At 45.5% G+C, this 20,119-nt stretch overlaps 1 protein-coding gene across 1 annotated transcript; it reads left to right on the forward strand.

The window, feature by feature from the left end:
• The first annotated feature begins 7,924 nt into the window (after positions 1 to 7,924).
• LOC115144304 (proline-rich protein 15-like protein B) lies at positions 7,925 to 19,570 on the forward strand. Its single transcript, XM_065002289.1, has 2 exons — positions 7,925 to 7,977; positions 19,228 to 19,570. The coding sequence occupies exons 1-2, from the start codon at positions 7,925 to 7,927 to the stop codon at positions 19,568 to 19,570; spliced, it is 396 nt and encodes a 131-aa protein (XP_064858361.1).
• Positions 19,571 to 20,119: the final 549 nt, after the last annotated feature.

Here is a 20,119-nt window from a genome sequence, read left to right on the forward strand (position 1 = left end):
CCATAGGAATCACCTGCCTTGCTCTTTCTCCCCTGTACCCATAGGAATCACCTGCCTTGCTCTTTCTCCCCTGTACCCATAGGAATCACCTGCCTTGCTCTTTCTCCCCATGTACCCATAGGAATCACCTGCCTTGCTCTTTCTCCCCTGTACCCATATGAATCACCTGCCTTGCTCTTTTCCCCCTGTACCCATAGGAATCACCTGCCTTGCTCTTTCTCCCCTGTACCCATAGGAATCACCTGCCTTGCTCTTTCTCCCCTGTACCCATATGCATCACCTGCCTTGCTCTTTCTCCCCCTGTACCCATAGGAATCACCTGCCTTGCTCTTCCTCCCCCTGTACCCATAGGAATCACCTGCCTTGCTCTTTCTCCCCCTGTACCCATAGGAATCACCTGCCTTGCTCTTTCTCCCCCTGTACCCATAGGAATCACCTGCCTTGCTCTTTCTCCCCTGTACCCATAGGAATCACCTGCCTTGCTCTTTCTCCCCCATGTACCCATAGGAATCACCTGCCTTGCTCTTTCTCCCCTGTACCCATATGAATCACCTGCCTTGCTCTTTCTCCCCCTGTACCCATAGGAATCACCTGCCTTGCTCTTTCTCCCCTGTACCCATAGGAATCACCTGCCTTGCTCTTTCTCCCCTGTACCCATATGCATCACCTGCCTTGCTCTTTCTCCCCTGTACCCATAGGAATCACCTGCCTTGCTCTTTCTCCCCTGTACCCATATGAATCACCTGCCTTGCTCTTTCTCCCCTGTACCCATAGGAATCACCTGCCTTGCTCTTTCTCCCCTGTACCCATATGAATCACCTGCCTTGCTCTTTCTCCCCTGTACCATATGAATCACCTGCCTTGCTCTTTCTCCCCTTGTACCCATATGAATCACCTGCCTTGCTCTTTCTCTCCCTGTACCCATATAAATCACCTGCCTTGCTCTTCCTCCCCCTGTACCCATAGGAATCACCTGCCTTGCTCTTCCTCCCCTGTACCCATAGGAATCACCTGCCTTGCTCTTTCTCCCCCTGTACCCATAGGAATCACCTGCCTTGCTCTTTTCCCCTGTACCCATAGGAATCACCTGCCTTGCTCTTTCTCCCCTGTACCCATATGAATCACCTGCCTTGCTCTTTCTCCCCATGTACCCATATGAATCACCTACCTTGCTCTTTCTCCCCTGTACCCATATGAATCACCTGCCTTGCTCTTTCTCCCCTGTACCCATAGGAATCACCTGCCTTGCTCTTTCTCCCCTGTACCCATATGAATCACCTGCCTTGCTCTTTCTCCCCCTGTACCCATAGAAATCACCTGCCTTGCTCTTTCTCCCCTTGTACCCATAGGAATCACCTGCCTTGCTCTTTCTCCCCTGTACCCATATAAATCACCTGCCTTGCTCTTTCCTCCCCTGTACCCATAGGAATCACCTGCCTTGCTCTTTCCCCCTGTACCCATAGGAATCACCTGCCTTGCTCTTTCTCCCCTGTACCCATAGGAATCACCTGCCTTGCTCTTTCTCCCCTGTACCCATAGGAATCACCTGCCTTGCTCTTTCTCCCCCTGTACCCATAGGAATCACCTGCCTTGCTCTTTCTCCCCATGTACCCATAGGAATCACCTGCCTTGCTCTTTCTCCCTTGTACCCATAGGAATCACCTGCCTTGCTCTTTCTCTCCCTGTACCCATATAAATCACCTGCCTTGCTCTTCCTCCCCCTGTACCCATAGGAATCACCTGCCTTGCTCTTCCTCCCCCTGTACCCATAGGAATCACCTGCCTTGCTCTTTCTCCCCTGTACCCATAGGAATCACCTGCCTTGCTCTTTCTCCCCTGTACCCATAGGAATCACCTGCCTTGCTCTTTCTCCCCTGTACCCATATGAATCACCTGCCTTGCTCTTTCTCCCCATGTACCCATATGAATCACCTACCTTGCTCTTTCTCCCCTGTACCCATATGAATCACCTGCCTTGCTCTTTCTCCCCTGTACCCATAGGAATCACCTGCCTTGCTCTTTCTCCCTGTACCCATATGAATCACCTGCCTTGCTCTTTCTCCCCTGTACCCATAGAAATCACCTGCCTTGCTCTTCCTCCCCTGTACCCATAGGAATCACCTGCCTTGCTCTTTCTCCCCTGTACCCATAGGAATCACCTGCCTTGCTCTTTCTCCCCTGTACTCATATGAATCACCTGCCTTGCTCTTTCTCCCCTGTACCCATATGAATCACCTGCCTTGCTCTTTCTCCCCTTGTACCCATAGGAATCACCTGCCTTGCTCTTTCTCTCCCCCCATATAAATCACCTGCCTTGCTCTTCCTCCCCTGTACCCATAGGAATCACCTGCCTTGCTCTTTCTCCCCTGTACCCATAGGAATCACCTGCCTTGCTCTTTCTCCCCCTGTACCCATATGAATCACCTGCCTTGCTCTTTCTCCCCATGTACCCATATGAATCACCTACCTTGCTCTTTCTCCCCTGTACCCATTGAATCACCTGCCTTGCTCTTTCTCCCCCTGTACCCATAGGAATCACCTGCCTTGCTCTTTCTCCCCTGTACCCATATGAATCACCTGCCTTGCTCTTTCTCCCCCTGTACCCATAGAAATCACCTGCCTTGCTCTTCCTCCCCCTGTACCCATAGGAATCACCTGCCTTGCTCTTCCTCCCCTGTACCCATAGGAATCACCTGCCTTGCTCTTTCTCCCCCTGTACTCATATGAATCACCTGCCTTGCTCTTTCTCCCCCTGTACTCATATGAATCACCTGCCTTGCTCTTTCTCCCCCTTGTACCCATAGGAATCACCTGCCTTGCTCTTTCTCTCCCTGTACCCATATAAATCACCTGCCTTGCTCTTCCTCCCCCTGTACCCATAGGAATCACCTGCCTTGCTCTTCCTCCCCCTGTACCCATAGGAATCACCTGCCTTGCTCTTTCTCCCCCTGTACCCATAGGAATCACCTGCCTTGCTCTTTCTCCCCTGTACCCATAGGAATCACCTGCCTTGCTCTTTCTCCCCTCCCATGAATCACCTGCCTTGCTCTTTCTCCCCATGTACCCATAGGAATCACCTGCCTTGCTCTTTCTCCCCTGTACCCATATGAATCACCTGCCTTGCTCTTTCTCCCCTGTACCCATAGGAATCACCTGCCTTGCTCTTTCTCCCCTGTACCCATAGGAATCACCTGCCTTGCTCTTTCTCCCCCTGTACCCATATGCATCCCTGCCTTGCTCTTTCTCCCCCATAGGAATCACCTGCCTTGCTCTTCCTCCCCCTGTACCCATAGGAATCACCTGCCTTGCTCTTTCTCCCCCTGTACCCATAGGAATCACCTGCCTTGCTCTTTCTCCCCCTGTACCCATAGGAATCACCTGCCTTGCTCTTTCTCCCCCTGTACCCATAGGAATCACCTGCCTTGCTCTTTCTCCCCATGTACCCATAGGAATCACCTGCCTTGCTCTTTCTCCCCTGTACCCATATGAATCACCTGCCTTGCTCTTTCTCCCCTGTACCCATAGGAATCACCTGCCTTGCTCTTTCTCCCCCTGTACCCATAGGAATCACCTGCCTTGCTCTTTCTCCCCCTGTACCCATATGCATCACCTGCCTTGCTCTTTCTCCCCTGTACCCATAGGAATCACCTGCCTTGCTCTTTCTCCCCCTGTACCCATATGAATCACCTGCCTTGCTCTTTCTCCCCCTGTACCCATAGGAATCACCTGCCTTGCTCTTTCTCCCCTGTACCCATATGAATCACCTGCCTTGAATCACCTGCCTTGCTCTTTCTCCCCTTGTACCCATAGGAATCACCTGCCTTGCTCTTTTCTCCCTGTACCCATATAAATCACCTGCCTTGCTCTTCCTCCCCCTGTACCCATAGGAATCACCTGCCTTGCTCTTCCTCCCCTGTACCCATAGGAATCACCTGCCTTGCTCTTTCTCCCCTGTACCCATAGGAATCACCTGCCTTGCTCTTTTCTCCCCCTGTACCCATAGGAATCACCTGCCTTGCTCTTTCTCCCCTGTACCCATAGGAATCACCTGCCTTGCTCTTTCTCCCCATGTACCCATAGGAATCACCTGCCTTGCTCTTTCTCCCCTGTACCCATATGAATCACCTGCCTTGCTCTTTCTCCCCTGTACCCATAGGAATCACCTGCCTTGCTCTTTCTCCCCCTGTACCCATAGGAATCACCTGCCTTGCTCTTTCTCCCCTGTACCCATATGAATCACCTGCCTTGCTCTTTCTCCCCTGTACCCATAGGAATCACCTGCCTTGCTCTTTCTCCCCTGTACCCATAGGAATCACCTGCCTTGCTCTTTCTCCCCTGTACCCATAGGAATCACCTGCCTTGCTCTTTCTCCCCTGTACCCATAGGAATCACCTGCCTTGCTCTTTCTCCCCTGTACCCATAGGAATCACCTGCCTTGCTCTTTCTCCCCATGTACCCATAGGAATCACCTGCCTTGCTCTTTCTCCCCCTGTACCCATATGAATCACCTGCCTTGCTCTTTCTCCCCTGTACCCATAGGAATCACCTGCCTTGCTCTTTCTCCCCTGTACCCATAGGAATCACCTGCCTTGCTCTTTCTCCCCTGTACCCATATGCATCACCTGCCTTGCTCTTTCTCCCCTGTACCCATAGGAATCACCTGCCTTGCTCTTTCTCCCCTGTACCCATATGAATCACCTGCCTTGCTCTTTCTCCCCTGTACCCATAGGAATCACCTGCCTTGCTCTTTTCCCCCTGTACCCATAGGAATCACCTGCCTTGCTCTTTCTCCCCTGTACCATATGAATCACCTGCCTTGCTCTTTCTCCCCTTGTACCCATAGGAATCACCTGCCTTGCTCTTTCTCTCCCTGTACCCATATAAATCACCTGCTTCCTCCCCCTGTACCCATAGGAATCACCTGCCTTGCTCTTCTCCCCCTGTACCCATAGGAATCACCTGCCTTGCTCTTTCTCCCCTGTACCCATAGGAATCACCTGCCTTGCTCTTTCTCCCCTGTACCCATAGGAATCACCTGCCTTGCTCTTTCTCCCCTGTACCCAATGAATCACCTGCCTTGCTCTTTCTCCCCATGTACCCATATGAATCACCTGCCTTGCTCTTTCTCCCCTGTACCCATATGAATCACCTGCCTTGCTCTTTCTCCCCTGTACCCATAGGAATCACCTGCCTTGCTCTTTCTCCCCTGTACCCATATGAATCACCTGCCTTGCTCTTTCTCCCCTGTACCCATAGGAATCACCTGCCTTGCTCTTCCTCCCCTGTACCCATAGGAATCACCTGCCTTGCTCTTCCTCCCCCTGTACCCATAGGAATCACCTGCCTTGCTCTTTCTCCCCTGTACTCATATGAATCACCTGCCTTGCTCTTTCTCCCCTGTACTCATATGAATCACCTGCCTTGCTCTTTCTCCCCCTTGTACCCATAGGAATCACCTGCCTTGCTCTTTCTCTCCCACCCATATAAATCACCTGCCTTGCTCTTCCTCCCCTGTACCCATAGGAATCACCTGCCTTGCTCTTCCTCCCCCTGTACCCATAGGAATCACCTGCCTTGCTCTTTCTCCCCTGTACCCATAGGAATCACCTGCCTTGCTCTTTCTCCCCCTGTACCCATAGGAATCACCTGCCTTGCTCTTTCTCCCCTGTACCCATAGGAATCACCTGCCTTGCTCTTTCTCCCCCTGTACCCATAGGAATCACCTGCCTTGCTCTTTCTCCCCATGTACCCATATGAATCACCTGCCTTGCTCTTTCTCCCCTGTACCCATATGAATCACCTGCCTTGCTCTTTCTCCCCCTGTACCCATAGGAATCACCTGCCTTGCTCTTTCTCCCCTGTACCCATATGAATCACCTGCCTTGCTCTTTCTCCCCTGTACCCATAGGAATCACCTGCCTTGCTCTTTCTCCCCTGTACCCATAGGAATCACCTGCCTTGCTCTTTCTCCCCCTGTACCCATATGAATCACCTGCCTTGCTCTTTCTCCCCTGTACCCATAGGAATCACCTGCCTTGCTCTTTCTCCCCCTGTACCCATATGAATCACCTGCCTTGCTCTTTCTCCCCCTGTACCCATAGGAATCACCTGCCTTGCTCTTTCTCCCCTGTACCCATATGAATCACCTGCCTTGCTCTTTCTCCCCCTTGTACCCATAGGAATCACCTGCCTTGCTCTTTCTCCCCTTGTACCCATAGGAATCACCTGCCTTGCTCTTTCTCTCCCTGTACCCATAGGAATCACCTGCCTTGCTCTTTCTCCCCATGTAACCATAGGAATCACCTGCCTTGCTCTTTCTCCCCTGTACCCATAGGAATCACCTGCCTTGCTCTTCCTCCCCCTGTACCCATAGGAATCACCTGCCTTGCTCTTCCTCCCCCTGTACCCATAGGAATCACCTGCCTTGCTCTTTCTCCCCCTGTACCCATAGGAATCACCTGCCTTGCTCTTTCTCCCCTTGTACCCATAGGAATCACCTGCCTTGCTCTTTCTCTCCCTGTACCCATAGGAATCACCTGCCTTGCTCTTTCTCCCCATGTAACCATAGGAATCACCTGCCTTGCTCTTTCTCTCCCTGTACCCATATAAATCACCTGCCTTGCTCTTCCTCCCCCTGTACCCATAGGAATCAACTGCCTTGCTCTTCCTCCCTCTGTACCCATAGGAATCACCTGCCTTGCTCTTTCTCCCCCTGTACCCATAGGAATCACCTGCCTTGCTCTTTCTCCCCCTGTACCCATAGGAATCACCTGCCTTGTGGCCTCTATTATTGCTTCTCTAACTCCGTCATTCACTGTTTCTATATCTGAATTGAGATCAACCCGAGACAGTCTGTTCACTCAACTCCCGAAATTTACCCCACTCCGCTTTTCCAAATATCCATCTCCTCAATCCATTTCCTACTGATTATTCCACCCTCAATCCTACAGTACACATGACAGGATAGTGATCACTACCCCCTGTAGATTCCTCCAAAACCTTCCAACTACATATGCCTGCCATTGAACTTGAGATCAAAGTAAGGTCCACTTGTCCATTTACATCAGTCATTAACCCTCCTTAGAGCATACTATGAGCATTCAAATCCCCACACCACATTACCCATCTCCTATCCTGACCTTCTACATCCCCAAGGGGCATCAGATCTAGTCTTTTACACTAGTTGTAAAAGTTCACTATTCGCATATTCCCCTCTCCCAACCACACCAATATTACTACATACTCCTGTTTAACTCCCTCTCCCATGTGCCTATATGGGATCCTCCGCTTTATAAAGGTAGCACCCCCCCCCCCCCGAGATACCTCACTGCCTGCTCTGTTGATGATTTGTATCTTCTTAGTCTTTGATTGTAATTTGTCTGTGCAATTGATTGCAGCTGTCACAACCTTCCTCATGTCTACTAACATTATTATGTTTTCCCCCATTCTGCTCCCTACATCATGCCCAGCCTGCATCCCACTCTGCACTGGAGTACCTGCTCTTCTAGGTGCCAGTCAGTGTGATCACCATTAGACACATCTCCTTCATATAGAGTTGATCACGATGTTGATTGTAGCATGTGGAATGTTGTCCCACTCCTCTTCAATGACTGTGCGAAGTTGCTGGACATTGGAGGAAACTGGAGCACGCTATTGTTCACGTCTATCCAGAGTATCCCAAACATGCTCAATGGATGACATGTCTGATCAGTATGCAGGGCATGGAAGAACTGGGACATTTTCAGCTTCCAGGAATTATGTACAATCCTTGGGACTTGGGGCCGTATATTATCATGCTGAAATATGAGGGGATGACGGTGGATAAATGGCACGATGATGGGCCTCAGTATCTAGTCACGGTATCTCTGTGCACTGTTTGTCGTGCATGGTTTATGTCTGCCCATACCATAACCCCACCGCCACCATGGGGCACTCTGTTCACAACATTGACATCAACAAACCGCTTGCCCACACTACGTAAGACACGTGGCATGTGGTTTTGAGGCCGGTTGGACGTACTGACAAATTCTCTAAAACAATGTTGGAGGCGGCTTATGTGAGAGATATGAACATTAAATTATCTGGCTACAGCTCTAATGCACATTCCTGCAGTCAGCATTCCAATTGCACACGCCCTCAAAACATGAGACATCTATGACAGAACTGCACATTTTAGAGTGTCCTTTTATTGTCCCCCAGCACAAGGTGCACCTGTGTAATGATCATGCTGTTTAATCAGCTTCTTGATATTCCACAACTGTCAGGTGGATGGATTATCTTGGCAAAGGAAAACTGCTCACTAACAGGGATGTAAAATATTTTTGGCACAAAATTGAAGAGAAATAAGGTTTTTGTGCATATGGAAAATGTCTGGGATCTTTTTTTCCGCTCATGAAACATGGGACCAACACTTTACATGTTGTATTTATATTTTTGTTCAGTGTAATTACAGAATACAGTTAACTTCTTCACAATAATTAGCAAAGGCTGAGTCACCTTAAAATCTTAGACATGTACATGAAAACACACATACAAAAAGTGTACTGGACAATTTATTGGTGCCTCTGCATTAATATGAATTGTATGTATTTATTTGATCATTTACAATAGGCCAACATAGCCAAAATATTGATCAACATGAACACTCATGAGAAATAAAGGTGATAAAAAATATTAGTGAGACATAAGAAAATATTAGAACAATAAGCCCAGTGTGCAGGACCCATTGATTCGTACAATTTGTAACGCTCATCTCAGTCTGAATGCTTTAAAAAAAACAATACAAGTAACAACCTTTGATATTATAACACGTAAAAGTGAACTAGGTAGGCTTTAGGAAACACAACCAACTAAAGAGATTGATGGGGAGGGGAGCAGGAGAGGAGGGGGACCCATGTACCCCGCTTCAATCAAGCAGGCTTCAGTTACCCACTTGGCTTCAGTCACACCCAACATTGATTCAGGATACAAATCCAGCTGTGGCCTCCTCCTTGTTAGACCTCTCACACTGGGCAGACAGGGGTCCTGGGATAGACAGCTCACACAGCTTCCCCACATACTTTAAATTTTATTTTATTTTATTGAACCTTTATTTAACTAGGCAAGTCAGTTAAATACAAATTCTTATTTACAATGACGGCCTACCAAAAGGCAAAAGACCTCCTGCGGGGACAGGGGCTGGGATTAAAAATAAAATATAAATACAGGACAAAACACACATCACGACAAGAGAGACAACACAACACTACATAAAGAAAGACCTTAGACAACAACAACACACCATGCTAGCAACGCAACATGACAACAACATGGTAGCATGGCAGCAGCACAAGATGGTATCAGCACAAATATTGGTACAATATTATTGTGTACAGACAACAGCACAAAGGGCAAGAAGGTAGAGACACCCATACATCACGCAATGCAGCCACAACTGTCAGTAAGTGTCCATGATTGAGTCTTTGAATGAAGAGATTGAGATAAAACTGTCCAGTTTGAGTGTTTGTTGAACCCTGAGGACCTAAAATTACAATGGCTTGAGAAAGTATTCACCCCCCTTGGCATTTGTCCTATTTTGTTGCCTTACAACCTGGAATTCAAATAGATTTTGGGGGGGTTTGTATAATTTGATTTACACAACATGCCAACCACTTTGAAGATAAAAACATTTTTCTTGTGAAACAAACAAGAAATAAGACAAAAGAAAACAGAAAACTTGAGTGTGCATAAATATTCACCCCTCCAAAGTCAATATTTTGTAGAGCTACCTTTTGCAACAATTACAGCTGCAAGTCTCTTGGGGTATGTCTCTATAAGCTTGGGACATCTAGGCACTGGGATTTTTGCCCATTCTTCAAGGCAAAACTGCTCCAGCTTGTTCAAGTTAGATGGGTTCCGCTGGTGTACAGCAATCTTTAAGTCACACCACAGATTCTCAATTTGATTGAGGTCTGGGCTTTGACAAGGCCATTCTAAGACATTTAAATATTTCTCCTTAAACCACTCGGGTGTTGCTTTAGCACAGGGGTGTCAAACTCAAATACCCAGTGGGCCAAAATGTAAAACCTGAACAAAGTCACGGGCCAACATTGAACAAATTAACCTTTTAAATATGGACCCAAACAAGTTTTGCTTTAACATTGAATATGGAACAAGCATCGCTTATTACCATACAATATATAATTTAATAGTGGAGACATGCAAAATCGAATTTCAAATGAAAAAAACACATCAATGGCATTCATTTATTAAATAAATCAAATTTAAATAAAAATTGTATGCCTCTTTTCTATTTGCAGCCTTCTGATTTAAATACCAAAATAAACTTTTTCCACTGGCTAATAATTTTACAAATAAAATGATAATAAATCAATCAACCATTCAAGCCCATGCCTTGTAGCAAGAAAAAGTGCATAAAGAAAACGTTAATTATTGCACACTGGTCTAATCTGATGTGCCCAAGCCAGATACCTGGCATCTCTTCTTGGATGCTAGTTCATCAATGTCTGGGCTCAAGCTCTGAGCTGAAGAAATCCTCAGTATCGAGCGAAGATGTTCATCAGTCAGACGTCTCCTGTGAGTTGTTTTGGTCATCTTCATCGAGGAGAAAAGTTGTTCGCATAGATAAGTGCTGCCGAACATGGAGAGCATCTGAGCAGCTTGGGTGCGGAGCTGAGGCATTGTGTCAGGGATGAACCGTGGAAACTGTGCGGCGCCCACAGCATCATACTTTGACTTCAGCGTGTCGTTGCACTGGAGTTCAATCAGCTCCATTTGGATGTTGGTTGGTGCATTTTCCACATCAACTGCGAAGGGATTACTAAGCAGTTCAAACTTGCATTTCTGGGCATCGAAGTCGGCAAATCGCCGGCTAAACTCAGCGGCGAGAACACTGAGTTTTTCAGCAAACTGTGCGCATGGGAACACGGCGGTAGAGATCTGCGCTTTTATGGATTGGCAGCAGGGAAAATGGCAAGGGTTTCCTTGCAGCATCTGATTCTCCCGCAGGCACAGTTTAGTTTTGAAGGCCCTCACTGCAGCGTACATGTCTGTGATGATGCGCCCCCGCCCCTGAAGCTGCAGGTTCAGCGCATCGAGATGGCTCGAGATGTCACAGAGAAAGGCCAGCTCACACAGGAACTTTTGCTCCCGGAGCTCTGCTGTATCCTTCCCTTTGGTTTCCAGGAATTGACATATTTCCTCACGCAGCTCGAAACATATGTTCAGTACTTTTCCTCTGCTTAGCCATCTCACCTCTGTGTGATACGGCACGTCTGCGTATTCCGAACCACACTCCTCCAGAAAAGATTTAAACTGGCGGTGATTTAGACCTTTGGCTCTTATAAAGTTAACTACCTGTGTTACTGTGGTCATAACATGTTCCATCTTTAGGGCTTTGGCACACAGTGCTTCCTGATGTATGATGCAGTGTTAAACAGTTAGCTCACCTGCACAGTTCTCTTCCCGCATCTTCTCCCGAACCATGCCCACCAGTCCACTCTTTTTACCGCACATCGCTGGCGCACCATCTGTCGTTAATCCAACGAGTTTATCCAACGGCAGCTTTATTTCAGTTACACATTTGGAAACCTCCTCAAAGATTTCCTTTCCTGTGGTTGTGCCATGCATTGATTTGAATCCTAATAGCTCCTCCGTAACACACAGATTTGAGTCCACTCCACGGATGAAGACTGACAGCTGAGCAGTATCAGATGCGTCGCAGCTCTCATCCACAGCGAGGGAGAACGCAACAAAATCTTTTCCCTTTTCCGTCAGCTGGTCATACAGATTGGTGGCAAGATCACATGTGCGATCAGCTACTGTGTTCCTGCTCAGGCTCACGTTTGAAAATGCTTGTTTTTTCTCTGGGCATACGAGGTTCATCATGCACTTTTTCATGAACTTCGTAGTATTAGTGGTGAATGCGCTGTATAATACCGGCGGGCCAGCTCTAGTAGTAATTTGGTATTGTCTCGCGGGCCAAATATAATTACCCCGCGGGCCAAATTTGGCCCACGGGCCAGAGTTTGACACCCATGCTTTAGCAGTATGCTTAGGGTCATTGTCCTGCTGGACGGTGAACCTCTGTCCCTGTCTCAAATCTCTAGAAGACTGAAACAGGTTTCCCTCAAGAATTTCCCTGTATTTAGTGCCATCCATCATTCCTTCAATTCTGACCAGTTTCCCAGTCCCTGCAGATGAAAAACATTCCCACAGCATGATGCTGCCACCACCATGCTTCACTGTGGGGATGAGAGGTGTTGGGTTTGTGTTACGCACGCCTCTATGAAGAGGGAACGCGACACCCTGCTACAACTAAACTCTCCGTGAAGTGAAAAAGGTATGGACTGTAGGTGCGAGTAAGGATGACAACAGACAGAATGTGGTACCGTTTACAAGGACTTTATGCCTTCACACGGTAATATGAGGAAAAAGGGGCTGGACGGAACCAAAGCAAAGAAAGTAAATCTCAAAACCTCCCCCTCTCCTATCTTACCTGCCTACCCACTACTTACCTAATTTAGCACCACCTGGTGCCCTAACCAAAATACAGGGGGTGGTCCGCCCAGGTCTTACCTAGTGTGCCTAGACAGCGAATATGCTACGGGTATATGTATGCCCGCGGGCCTCTTGCCTAAGCACTCCCAAGGTGCCTTCCCCTTCTCCCCCTGGGAACAAATTAAACAGAATATTAAACAATTTTCAAACAAACTAACAAACGACATCAAATATGCTCTGAGCAACAAACTCACAAAATATACCAACTCTCAGCAAAATCAACCTCTAGCAAAATCTCTCTACAAAAAGCTCTCTCTCTTGAACAGAACACTAGCTTTTTCTATAGCTTCTGAAGGAATGTGTAATTGGAGACAGCTGCGTCTTGACGAGGGGGCGGGGTCAGCTCTCCAATTAGCCCTGGAGTCGACCAATCAGCTGTTTGAAGGATTTCCGGAAGCCATTTCCTGAAATAAACACATGCATAAACACAAACTACAACACATAAACTGGGGAACGTAACAGTTTGCGCCAGACAAAGCGTTTTACATGATGGCCAAAAAGCTCAATTTTAGTCTCATCTGACCAGAGTACCTTCTTCCATATGTTTGGGGAGTCTCCCACATGCCTTCTGGCTCACACTAAATGTGTTTGCTTATTTTTTCTTTAATAAGCAATGGCTTTTTTTATGGCCACTCTTCCATAAAGCCCAGCTCTGTGGAGTGTACGGCTTAAAGTGGTCCTATGGACAGATACTCCAATCTCCACTGTGGAGCTTTGTAGCTCCTTCAGGGTTATCTTTGGTCTCTTTGTTGCCTCTCTGATTAATTCCCTCCTTGCCTGGTCCATGAGTTTTGGTGGGCGGCCCTCTCTTGGCAGGTTTGTTGTGGTGCCATATTCTTTCCATTTTTTAATAATGGATTTAATGGTTCTCCGTGGGATGTTCAACGTTTCTGATATTTTTTTATAACCCAACCCTGATCTGTACTTCTCCACAACTTTGTCCCTGACCTGTTTGGAGAGCTCCTTGGTCTTCATGGTGCCACTTGCTTAATGGTATTGCAGACTGGTTAGACTGTAAACTCTCAATCCAGACCCACATCAAACATCTCCAATCCAAAGTTAAATCTAGAAGTGGCTTCCAATTTCGCAACAAAGCATCCTTCACTCATGCTGCCAAACATACCCTTGTAAAACTGACCATCCTACCAATCCTCGACTTCGGCGATGTCATTTACAAAATAGCCTCCAATACCCCACTCAACAAATTGGATGCAGTCTATCACAGTGCCATCCATTTTGTCACCAAAGCCCCATATACTACCCACCATTGCGACCTGTACGCTCTTATTGGCTGGCCCTCGCTTCATACTCGTCGCCAAACCCACTGGCTCCATGTCATCTACAAGACCCTGCTAGGTAAAGTCCCCCTTTATCTCAGCTCGCTGGTCACCATAGCATCACCCACCTGTAGCACGCGCTCCAGCAGGTATATCTCTCTGGTCACCCCCAAAACCAATTCTTTCTTTGACCGCCTCTCCTTCCAGTTCTCTGCTGCCAATGACTGGAACGAACTACAAAAATCTCTGAAACTGGAAACACTTATCTCCCTCACTAGCTTTAAGCACCAGCTGTTAGAGCAGCTCACAGATTACTGCACCTGTACATAGCCCATCTATAATTTAGCTCAAACAACTACCTCTTTCCCTACTGTATTTAATTTATTTTATTTATTTATTTAGCTCCTTTGCACCCCATTATTTTTATTTCTACTTTGCACATTCTTCTATTGCAAATTTACCATTCCAGTGTTTTACTTGCTATATTGTATTTACTTTGCCACCATGGCCTTTTTTTGCCTTTACCTCCCTTATATCTCACCTCATTTGCTCACATCGTATATAGACTTGTTTCTACTGTATTATTGACTGTATGTTTGTTTTACTCCATGTGTAACTCTGTGTGAACTTCTCAACTTGCCTACCTGGTTAAATAAAGGTGAAATAAAAATAAATGCAATTTTAAAAAAGATTCTGGGGCCTTTCATATACTGAGATCATGTGACAGTTCACGTGACACTTAGATTGCACACAGGTGGACTTTATTTAACTAATTATGTGACTTCTGAAGGTAATTGGTTGCACCAGATCTTACTTAGGGGCTTCATAACAAAGGGGTGAATACATATTCACACACCACTTTCCCATTTTAGATTTTTTCTAGTTTTTTGAAACAAGTTATTTTTAAAATTTCACTTCACCAATGTGGACTTTTTGTGTATGTCCATTACATGAAATCCAAATAAAAATCTATTTAAATTGCAAGTTGTAACTGTCACGCCCTGACCTTAGTTCCTTTGTTATGTCTCTATTTTGGTTTGGTCAGGGCGTGAGTTGGGTTAGGCATTCTATGTTGTTTTTCTATGTTATTTACATTTACATTACATTTAAGTCATTTAGCAGACGCTCTTATCCAGAGCGACTTACAAATTGGTGCGTTCACCTTAAGACATCCAGTGGAACAGCCACTTTACAATAGTGCATCTAAATCTTTTAAGGGGGGTGAGAAGGATTACTTTATCCTATCCTAGGTATTCCTGAAAGAGGTGGGGTTTCAGGTGTCTCCGGAAGGTGGTGATTGACTCCGCTGTCCTGGCGTCGTGAGGGAGTTTGTTCCACCATTGGGGGGCCAGAGCAGCGAACAGTTTTGACTGGGCTGCGCGGGAACTGTACTTCCTCAGTGGTAGGGAGGCGAGCAGGCCAATGCTCTGGGAGGAGGACACAATGGAGTTGTCAACCGTGATGGCGAGATCATGGAACGGGCAGTCCTTCCCCGGGAGGAAGAGCAGCTCCGTCTTGCCGAGGTTCAGCTTGAGGTGGTGATCCGTCATCCACACTGATATGTCTGCCAGACATGCAGAGATGCGATTCGCCACCTGGTCATCAGAAGGGGGAAAGGAGAAGATTAATTGTGTGTCGTCTGCATAGCAATGATAGGAGAGACCATGTGAGGTTATGACAGAGCCAAGTGACTTGGTGTATAGCGAGAATAGGAGAGGGCCTAGAACAGAGCCCTGGGGGACGCCAGTGGTGAGAGCGCGTGGTGAGGATCTTATTATATGTTATCTTTTCTGTGTTTGGCCTGGTATGGTTCCCAATCAGAGGCAGCTGTCTATCGTTGTCTCTGATTGAGAACCATACTTAGGTAGCCTTTTCCCACCTGGTGTTTGTGGGTAGTTGTTTCCTGTTTTGTGTTGTGTCACCTTTCAGGACTGTTTCACTTTGTTATTTTGTATTTCGTGTTCAGTTATATTAAATTAACATGGACACTTACCACGCTGCGTTTTGGTCCGATCTTTCCTGTTCCTCAGATGAAGAAGATCTTTACAGTAACTCAATAAAATAGGAAAAATGCCAAGGGGGATGAATACTTTTGCAAGGCACTGTAGTCATGTGAGGTCTCTTTGTAACAGTAAAATCAAAGATGGCAGAGAGTGTAATGTACCACCACTCTGATATCCAAAAGTTCTGTATGTAATAACACAAAAAAATCCTGGGCTAATAATGTAAGAAATAACACGTAAAAATAAATAGAATTAATGCAGCCCTATCCATCAGCCCCCTTTTAAAGTCCCTCCAGAGATGTTCGATTGGGTTCATGTCCAGGTTCTGGCTGGGCCACTCAAGGACATTCAGTAACTTGTCCCGAAGCCACTCCTGTGTTGTCTTGGCTGTGTGCTTAGGGTTGTTGTCTTGTTGGAAGGTGAACCTGTGGCTCAGTCTGAGGTCCTGAGCGCTCTGGAGCATGTTTTCATCAAGGATCTTTCTGTATTTTTGGAAAAACTCCAAGCGGGCTGTCATGTGCCTTTTACTGAGGAGTGGCTTCCATCTGGCCTGATTGGTGGAGTGCTGCAGAGATGGTTGTCCTTCTGGAAGGTTCTCCCATCAATTGAATTTACCACAGGTGGACTCCAATCAAGTTGTAGAAACATCTCAAGGATGATCGATAGAAACAGGATGCACCTGAGCTCAATTTCGAGTCTCATAGTAAAGGGTCTGAATAGTTATGGAAATAAGGTATTTATGTTTCTACTTTTTTATAAATTAGCAAACATTTATAAAAACCAGTTTTCCCTTTGTCATTATGCAGTACTGTGTGTAGATTGATGAGGGGGAAAAATTATTTAATCAATTTTAGAATAAGGCTGTCATGTAACAAAATGTTGAATAAGTCAAGTGGTCTGAATACTTTCCAAAGGCACTGTATGGGTAACAGGATTGATGTTTTATGCTCAACCCGCTCGGATTTTCAGCACAAAACACCAGAAAATGTCCGAAAAGAGCAGCTCACCTGCTTTTACAGTATGATTTGACAATTAGATGTTCAATGTTACCTTTGAAAAAACATTTAGAAAGGAATAGTTTCACCATATGAATTAAAACAAGAGTTAACTTCATGTAACTGACCTTAAAATGAGGGATGTAAATGAATCACATTAAAAAAAGTATAATCTTCAGAAAGGATTTGTCAAAGCAACAAAATAACTAGGGCTTTACAATGATGGTGAGAACTTGGAGATATGTAGGGATTAAGTGGGTTAAAATCTTCCTAGAAGTCACAGGGGTGCACTGAGTGACATGTCAAAATGCTGAATGTTGGCCCTTTAGCAATTCTTTATTGCTATAATAAATTTGATCTATTGAATTATCCATGTGGTTTATATTGAAGGGCACTTTATGTAATATAACATGCTTTAAAAATTCAATATTGGTGCACAATTTCTACTTAAAATATCATAGGGATGCAATAGGCATTATTTTGTGGAATGACTCAATTGCTGTATGAAAAGTCACTATTAATGCATCCATTCCATCCAAGTGTTTATGTGTGATAATCTACTCCGTTTTTGTTGAGAGTTCCAGGACATTTGAGCAAAATTTATATTATTAGGAAAAAAGTCTGTCGACACTTTACCCTAATTGTTTCTGTAAGTCACTCTGGATAAGAGCACCTGCTAAATTACTCAAATGTAAATGTATATGAACATTTTCACCAGATTTGACCTTTGACCCCTTGAAATTGGCCTTAAAAATCGATATATAATGTGACATCCAGCCTAACTTTGTGTATCACCCAATCCTTGTTTGATCTAGCATGGATGAAAGCCTCTAACAAGCTATTTTTTCAAGCACTTTCTCCAGGTTGACTGTCGTACTTAACTCAAAGGCACGTGCAGTCAAAAATGCGATTTTCCTGATGTTTTGTATATATTTCTACACTATGGGGTAGTGTAAAAGCTGTTTGAAAAGACTGCCTGAAACTTCAGCCTGTTTTGGTGGGATGGTGTTATGGCCTGCCTGGTGACATCACCAGGTGGTAAATTAGTTAATAAACCAATAACAAAGAGACTTCCAAACAGGGTTGGAACTTAAATTATTTTCCAATCGTTTCGTTCTGAACAGAACCATATTTTTTGGGGTTCCGTTCCACTGTTCTGGCCAGCAAAATAAAGCTCTGAACGGGTTCGAACCAAAAAACTTCTTTTTTTTATTGTTCCTTTTTAAACTTCAGATTTTTCTTCTAACATTTAGCTCAACATTAAATTATTTCACCAATCAGTGCGGATAAAGCAGTGGAGTGTGCTATGGAGCGGGCAAGCTATTTACATGCATTGGACAGACAAGTGTAGGATGCGATATGCGACAAATTTTGCGGGTGTTGGAGAGCGCGAGAGAGGGTGGAGCAGGAGGTTTGGCTTGAAGCACTGGGCATCTTGTTGTTTGACATGCATTATCTGAAATAGGCCCACAGAATTATACCTGTGGAGCGGCTTCTATGAAGGAACGTTGAACATCTTTGAACTTCAGAGAGTTGGCTTCATGTTGGACCAGAGCTAGCTAGCTAAAAGTAATTAACCGGTTCCCATGCTTTTAAAATAATGGTTCTGTTCTGGAACAGTATAGATTACTTTTGTTCCCAGTTTTCGGTTCTGTCCCCGGAACCTTTTCCGGTTTTCGGTTCTATTCCGGTTTCAACCCCTGGTTCCAAACCTTCGTCAATAACAGACAGTTTTCAGTTTTCCCCTCCCACAATCACAGTAATGTACATAATTATGACCCAGAAATGATTTGATATTGAGGTAAAAACAGCTGCATTGGACCATTAGGATAAAAGTTGATCATCATCAGCTTATGCAATTTTATTTAAAGGTGCAATATGCAGAAATTGCTCCGCCATTTCCTGGTTGCTAAAATTCGAATAGTTTTGCCAAATTTCAGTTTATGTGACGAAACAAGCAGTGTAGAGAATCATTGTACCATCAAAACCGCTGTAAAATATATTTTCAATAACCCAAAATACTGAATTTTCAGATGTTTGAAGCTTCTGTACAAAAACAAAAGTAGAAGTCGCAAAAACTAAACTTAAGAATAGGAATCATACAAATAGCGCACATAGAACAGATCTACCGCTTCTTACACCTGCTTTCAATGAGAATGACAGATCTATAACTAATATTCCTATGTGAATTTGTCACCCAAAAAGTTACATTTTGTAGCTTTAAGGTCTGGATAATTTTCACTTTAGTCTGCCAATCAACTACAAGAAACATGTCAGCATTGTCTCAAGAATCCCCCCTGCCTTTGTCTCTTGAACTTGAATCCTCTTGCTGTGCAACTGTAACAAAGACCCACATTACTGATTGACAAAACCGGGTGCCCTTTCCCTCCCTAGGTCTGCACCCCTTCCATTCTCTGTCTGTGCCGTGGCTGACCCTGGCTGGTGGAAGCTGACCTTCTCAAGTAAGAAGTCTGAGGTCAAGGTTCTGTACAAGATCCCCCCAGAGTATGGCAATAACACTGGGAATAAGAAGCATTCCAACAGCTCTCAGATCCCCACAGACAACCAGTTCAGTGCCAGACTGGAGAAGATAGTTGATAAGTCAGTCACTGAAGGGCGCCATGTTAAGGTATCCCACTCTGGTCGCTTCAAGAAGATCCGTGCCACACTGGCTGAGAACTCAATGTTGTCCCCTGAACATGGTCTTAGTGATGAGAACCACAGGGCAGAGAAATAACATACATAACGCATGTGCATGCACACACACACACACACACAATACCTATGAACAACAAACAGCCACACCATTCACAAAAACGCAGCAATCTTATTCGCACAAAACATATATATACAGTGCTCAAAAAATAAAGGGAACACTTAAACAACACAATGTAACTCCAAGTCAATCACACTTCTGTGAAATCAAACTGTCCACGCTGTCGTGCAAATGGAATAGACAACAGGTGGAAATTATAGGCAATTAGCAAGACACTCCCAATAAAGGAGTGGTTCTGCAGGTGGCGACCACAGACCACTTCTCAGTTTCTATGCTTCCTGGCTGATGTTTTGGTCACTTTTGAATGCTGGCGGTGCTTTCACTCTAGTGGTAGCATGAGACGGAGTCTACAACCCACACAAGTGGCTCAGGTAGTGCAGCTCATCCAAGATGGCACATCAATGCGAGCTGTGGCAAGAAGGTTTGCTGTGTCTGTCAGCGTAGTGTCCAGAGCATGGAGGCGCTACCAGGAGACAGGCCAGTACATCAGGAGACGTGGAGGAGGCCATA

The sequence above is a fragment of the Oncorhynchus nerka genome, linkage group LG16 (genome assembly GCF_034236695.1).
Source record: "Oncorhynchus nerka isolate Pitt River linkage group LG16, Oner_Uvic_2.0, whole genome shotgun sequence".
Taxonomy (NCBI): Eukaryota; Metazoa; Chordata; class Actinopteri; order Salmoniformes; family Salmonidae; genus Oncorhynchus; species Oncorhynchus nerka.

Coding starts and splice junctions, on each gene's coding strand:
- LOC115144304 (XM_065002289.1), top strand. CDS start 7,925: ATGGGGCACTCTGTTCACAACATTGACATCAACAAACCGCTTGCCCAC. Junction 7,978..19,227: donor AAACCGCTTGCCCACACTAC/GTAAGACACGTG, acceptor TTCCCTCCCTAG/GTCTGCACCCCTTCCATTCT.